The sequence below is a fragment of the Galeopterus variegatus genome, unplaced genomic scaffold (assembly GCF_000696425.1).
Source record: "Galeopterus variegatus unplaced genomic scaffold, G_variegatus-3.0.2 Scaffold406, whole genome shotgun sequence".
Lineage (NCBI taxonomy): Eukaryota > Metazoa > Chordata > Mammalia > Dermoptera > Cynocephalidae > Galeopterus > Galeopterus variegatus.
Genome location: NW_007726517.1, coordinates 361,445 through 368,090, shown reverse-complemented (window position 1 = coordinate 368,090; position 6,646 = coordinate 361,445). Strand labels below are relative to the sequence as shown.

Genomic DNA, 6,646 nt, shown 5'->3' with positions numbered 1-6,646 from the left:
GCGGCCGGTCTGTATGTGGGATCCGAACCCTCGGCGGGAGTGCCGCCACGCTCCCAAGCGGCGCACTATAGCAGGGTGCCACCGGGCCGGCCCGATTTTGTGACTTTTAAAAAGTATTTTAAGCTAATTTTTCTGTCAATTTAAAATTAAGTGAATGGTGAACTTATAAGCTATGATTTCATTTAACAGAGATTTTAGTCATTACAGAAACTTGTAAGTACAGATTTTTTTTTTTTAATGCGGCTGTGGAGCTGAACCCTTGACCTTGACGTTATAACACTGCCCTCTGACCAGCTGAGCTAACTGGCCAGCCAATACAGAAATTCTTAGTGGGTTATTTCCCTTGAAGAATAATGCAATTATTTGCAATACATTTTGACCCTTTAGTGTCACTAGAATATAAAGTCACTTTATAGAGAACAGCATAAAACAGTTATGTGAGGGTACTTCAAAAAGTTCATGGAAAGATTCATATTATCTTTTAATTCTATTTTTTCCACGAACTTTTTGAAGTACCCTCATATATATTTAGGTTATATCAAAGGGTTAAGATGTAAAACAAGTAGATTGTGTATGTGTGTTTGTATTTTTAACTCCTATGGATCACATAAAAGATGGTTCCCAGCTGCTTCCACCCCCACCGTGAAGAGAATGAGGGAGAGAGGTGTAAGAAGTAGTGTGTGAAAATTTGAGGTTAGGTATGAGGGGATGTTTCTTGAGCATGAAGTGCTAAATATAATATTGAATTGCCAAAGAAAGTTGTAGGATCTTTCTCTAGAGGTTTTTAAAAAAGATTCATCCCTTACTGCTGAGAGGGGTTGTGTTACCAGAAAGCAGAGGAAGAATACATGAGTTTAAGTGTTAATCCGTTCACCCTGCTGGAACAGCCTGTGGCTAACATTGTGCAGGGGGCACTTTGGGCCACCATGCTCAGGGCCTCCTCCCTTGCTGCCTGCCTGCCTGCAGCCCCGACCTCCAAGGGCTACTTCAACTATATTTATTTCTCTACTGCCACCCCCAAGACTAAACTTCTGAGCCTTCCAAGCCCTGCTTTGGAACCTCCTTAGTCGTTTGCAAATGTTTTCTCGTAATGGTATAACTGGGACAGATGGGAAAAGTGTTTACATCTGTTTTCACTTGTTTACCAGGGTGTTCTTTGCTATGACACAATGTGAATATGCCCCCTGGGTTGTTCACGGTGGGCCTTGTTCTCCTGGTCTTGCTTGGTGAGCATACCTCCCAGAGCAAGGAAACCCTCACCAGGCAGAAACTTTGATCACCCATGGATTCTAGACCTTTCCTAATGTAACTTTGGCTCTCAGTAGATATTAAATACTATCTGGACACTTGAACAGTATCACCTTATATCCCTGCTGACTGCAGAAAATCTATACCATTATCCAGATTTTTTGTTGAATGGAGAAAATTGGAAGATAAGGATAAATACATTATTTTTCACTGTCAAAACATTTTCATTTAGTTTTAAATATAACTGGGGACAAGCAGAGTTTTTACCTTCATCTGATTTCACCTTTGCCTCTACTATCTGACACATGTATGTGGGTTGGGATGGTGATGTTTTATAGATGTTTGGATTTTTTTCAGTCATAGGTTTTATCCAAATGAAGCTCAATCTGGATCAATTACCTCCCATAGGTAATCCAGGGGACCACAACTTTGCTGCCTCAATGGGACAAATGTGTAAACTTTATCGAGAGCGCCCTCCCTTATGTTGTTGGCAAAATGTTTGTGGATGTGCACTTCCAGGAAGACAAGAAGGAGATGGTAAGTGATGTCCCCCCGCTGGTAAAAAAATGATGGCTATATAGCCACGTCTGACAAGGCTACAGGCAACAGGCCAATATTAGCCTTCCAGGTAGTAGAGATCTGACGGCATTCTCTTCAGATTCTTAACAATTTCTCAGTGAAAGAAGAAGAAAGGTCATCAAATGAAATTTACCAAATGAGCATATAGTGAAAGTTGGAGGAGAGAGGACAAGGTGTGAAAAAGTTGTTTAGGGGAGTGGGAGAGTGGATAAACTGAGGAAATATAGTATGGCTGCTCGGAGGCAGGCATGGTCTACGTCTAGGTGAGGTTCAAGGTCATGAATTTAAAGAGATCCGGCAACATGTTCTCCATCTGTTTCAGCTTAATTGGAAAAGAGGGTGTATTTTTTTCTTCCAGCTTTAAGATATATTTGACATATAAAAATTGTATATATTCAAGGTTTACTATGTGATAATTTGATATACACATACATTGTAAAATGATTACCACAATCAAATTAACACATCTATCACCATACTTACTTACCATTTTGTGAGTGAGTGTGTGTGTGTGTGTGTGTGTGTGTGTGTGTGTGGTGAGGGCACTTAAGATCTACTCTCTTAGCAAATCTCAAGTATGCAAAACAGCATTATTAACTATAGTCACCATTAGATCCCCAGAACTTATTCATCTTATAACTGAGTTTGTACCCTCTGACCAACATCTCTCCATTTCCCCTCCCCCAGCTCCTGGCAACTACTGTTCTACTCTTTGTTTCTGTGAGTTCAACTTTTTTTGGATTCCACATACAAGTGAGATCATGCTGTGTTTGTCTTTCTGTGTCTGGCTTGTTTCACTTAGCATAATGCTCTCCAGGTCACAAAAAGCAAAATTTCCTTCTTTTTTATTGCTGTATAATATTCCATTGTGTGTGTGTGTGTGTGTGTGTGTGTGTGGCCAGCCAGCTGTCAAAAAGTAATGTTTTTTAAAAAGGCAAAGATGTAATGAAGTCTATTAAGTCAGCATTATGTATTATGTACTGAAGTTTGCTTTGCAATACCATAAATCTAAGGACATTTACCTACATTAAATTGTTTTTACTGTCTTTGGCTACTTTGGAGAATTTCACGTCAAGTTGGAGACTTTATATTTGAAATGGAAAATCCTTTTACAAATAATTCCATTGAAGAGTCAATGTCTTATTTCAAAATACTCAATATTTCTCCTTGTGTGTTTTCTTTTGCTCCTTATTTGGAATGAATGAATGGATGAAGAACTTACCAGATAATCACAGTTGTAACATTATAAGCTCTGGAAAAGATATAAAAACAAGGGATAATGCAAGTTTTAAAAAATATTTTTGTATATGTGCATATATAATAGGAGGTTTGTTTTTTTTTCCTGACAGTAGAAGAATTTTAACTAATATGAAAAGTATGTGGATTAAATTTGTTTTACTTAGTTTTTGTGCAAAACTCCCCTTTTAATGTGTCAGGGTGTGGCATTCTAAAATAGAGTTGATTTTGGCAATTTCTCCTTTTATTTTGATGTACATGGGGGTAGTGTGGTAGTTACAGAGATACTCTTTGAAATTATTCGCCTCCTTTATGCCTAAGCTATTTGCTTCAGGGAATACTTAAGATGGAAACTTAGAAATATCTGGCTTTTTATAGCCTTGTTAAAGGGCTCTCATCCAAGAACCACCTGGAACCACTGATTTGCTTGAAAAAAGTTCTGTATTGTTAGCTACAGTCTGAAGAAAAAGAAAAACAAAGATCCCCAATGGGGCAAATTCCAGAGACTCTAACTCGGAGGAAAGACTGCCATTGTTTATTTACCAAAATCGTTTGTTAAGCAAATGAATACAGTCAGAAGATTAAACTTCAGGTACTTCTCAAACTTTTAAAAAAATTATTTAATTTTAATTTTATTTAATTTTTTATTGGTTATGAATACTCATGAGACACAGAGCTGATTGTCACCCTTTGTGCCCAAGTTGTGAAGGCCAGATTTGTACTGGCAGTGTGCCCCTTACCACAAATTACATTTGTACCCTGTGTCCCCCACACAATTATCCCCAACCTCCCTCTCCATCCCCCTTTCCCCCCACTCCACTTTGTATCCCAAGGTATGTTTCCTCCCTCTGCAAGTCCAACACACCACTGTGGTCTTTCTTTCCTTCCTTCCTTCTTTCTCTCTTAGCTCCCACTTATGAGTGAGCACATGCGGTATTTATCCCTCTGTGCTTTGCTTGTTCCACTCAACATAAGTTTCTCCAGGCTCATCCATGTTGTTGCAAATGGGAGAATTTCATTCTTTTTTATGGCAGAGTAGTATTCCATGGTGTATATGTACCACAGTTTTCTTGTCCAATCATCCATCGATGGACTGTAAATTAGTACAACCACTATGGAAAACAGTATGGAGGTTTCTCAAGCAACTAAACATAGATCTTCCATATGATCCAGCAATCCCACTTCTGGGTATATACCCAGAAGAATGGAAATCATCATGTCGAAGGGATACCTGCACTCCCATGTTATTCTTAGCTCTGTTTACAGTAGTCAAACTTTAATGTGTACACAAATCACATGAAGGTCTGCTTGTTAAAATGCAGAATCTCATTTCATCTTAACAAGGGTCTTTTTAACTTGGGTTTGGGGTAGGACTCAAGAATTTGCCTAACAAGCTCCCGAGTGATGCTGCTACTACTGGTCCAGGGACCACACTTCGAGTAGCAAGGAGTTCTTTGCATCATTGTTTGGAGTTACCACCATAAAAACAAGCCCTGGTGATAAAAGGGAGCAAGCCAGGCCAGTTGACCTGGATAGCAATACTTCATTTACCAACGCCTGTTGCATCACTGCAAATAACTGCTTCAATTTTCAGATTATTGAAAATTTCTGTGATTCAGATTAGTTTAAATACACTGTGCCAAACCTGTGTGAGGGCTTCCAGGATTCTTCCTGCTGCCCCCTCCCTGTCCCCAGCTATTAAGTTTTCCTTTGAAAATTTGTACCTTGGTTTTTCTAAGAGACTCCTGCTTCTCCTAGTATCTCTGCTTCTAGAGTCTCTTGATGGCAGGGTTGGCCCAACTGTCTCTGGTTGGAACCTTCTGTTTTAGAGGGTGAGGGGGAGAAAAAAATCCACTTTGAGGTTTCCTTTGTAGAGGAGAAAGCACCCCACCTCCTCTTTGCCACAGATATCTGGCTCAAACAAACTGTATTAGTCCATTTCTGTTGCTTATAACAAAATTTACAGAACTTGGTAATTTGTAAATGAAAGGATGCACGGATAAAGGAGGCACGCGAGACCCAGGCTGACAGTTCACCAGAGAAGTTCCGCTTTATTCAAGGACTGCGTGTATATTTATAGGGAGCTGCGTTACAGGTTTGGATAGGGGGTGGACGGGGCGGTAGCTGATTGGACGGGGCTGGGAGGGAGGTGAGTCTTGACCTGTGACTGGTTGAGGTTTGGTGCCAGCAGGCTTGTTTACTGTGGAGAGGAACCCGGAAGGGCGCCATATTGCCAGGGAATGCCCTGTTTGGGCATCCATGAAAGGGAAATCGGGTGCCCGTGGAACCCCTACATTCCTCCCTTTTTCCTCTTTTGCGGGGGTTGGGTCGTTGAAATCATTGAGCTGCTTCCTGCTGGAGGGGGACGTAGTGGGGAAGAGGAGTTGGGAGGAAATAAGAGGCCCTTTATTAGGCCCCAAAGAAAAGCAGAATATACAGTAATTTTGAGGGGGGAGAACTCTAGAAATGTTCCCTGGAGCCACAGGTCAGTTATTTGCTGAGTCCAGTGTGCGTAGGAGGCTGTAGGGGAGAGCATCCAGGCGTCCGCGGCTAAAACCTCCAGGAACAGGGACCATTGGCGATGTAGATCCATTTAACAGCAGGTTAGCTGATCTGATGAAGAGCAGGCAGGGTCTTCTGTAGCCAGCAGCTGGTAATTCCTGAGTAAAAGCTGGTTGAAAGTCTGGTTAGAGATTCTGCCCACTTGAGACTGGATGAACTTCATGATGTAAGGCAAAAAAAGACAGGCTATGAGTATTATGGTTATGGGCCCTAATATTGGCCATACCCAGGTGAGAAGTGAGCCTTGGAAAAAAGAGGAGAAAGGATCAGGGCAGTTGACTCGGAGGTCTGAGGCTAGGTTGGTGAGTTTGACAATACTGGTCTCTACTAGCCCCGATTCATTGATTTAATAGCAACATTCTTCCTGGAGGAAGATGCATGTGCCGCCCTTTTCTGCCGTGAGAAGGTCTAGTGCTCGGTGGTTTTGTAAGGTAACTTTAGCTAGGGAGGTGATTTGTCTTTGTAAGGCAGATAGAGATTCAGCTGTGGAGGTGAGGGCCTTTTGTAGTTTGTTATTAACGTCTTTTACCGCCCATAGAGTATGTCCCAAGGCCCCGCCCGACAGGCTGGTTGCAACAATTGATGTTGTTAAGGACATTCCCACTAGGACTGGGAGAAAGGTGGCCCGTCACTGTCTTGGGGTGGGATGAAAAAGGTAGGAGAGCTCCGAGTGGGAATAAAGAGTTAGCTGGGGGATGACAGTGACTAGGAAGCAGGGGATGGAGGTATTAGGAAAGATAAAAGTGGAAAGGGTTCTGTTGCACCAAAAAAAGGTGCCCGGTGGGGATGTTGTGTGACTTGTGATGGTGGAATTTTTAGTGCAATGGAATGAAGAATGGGGTGAGGGGGTGGATGATCCCAGAAAACAGTGATAGGACACTAAAGTGTGGTTGAGGGTATCATCGGGGTCCCATAGAGAAACATTGGGAAGGCTGAGGGGTGGAGAGGAAGAATTGGAAGGGAGTGAGGTAATGTTTACAGGGACAGCAGCCAGAAGTGGGTGTAGCAAAGATGTGCAAAG

The 6,646-nt window shown here is 41.8% G+C and overlaps 1 protein-coding gene across 2 annotated transcripts in view; it reads left to right on the top strand.

Moving 5' to 3' along the window:
• The window catches only part of PHEX (phosphate regulating endopeptidase homolog, X-linked), a 216,318-nt gene that overhangs the window by 65,134 nt on the left and 144,538 nt on the right, over positions 1 to 6,646 (top strand). For both annotated transcript variants that reach the window (XM_008568394.1, XM_008568395.1), the window contains exon 11: positions 1,657 to 1,785. In XM_008568394.1, coding sequence (XP_008566616.1) covers positions 1,657 to 1,785 — 129 coding nt within the window. The remainder of the gene's footprint in view (positions 1 to 1,656; positions 1,786 to 6,646) is intronic.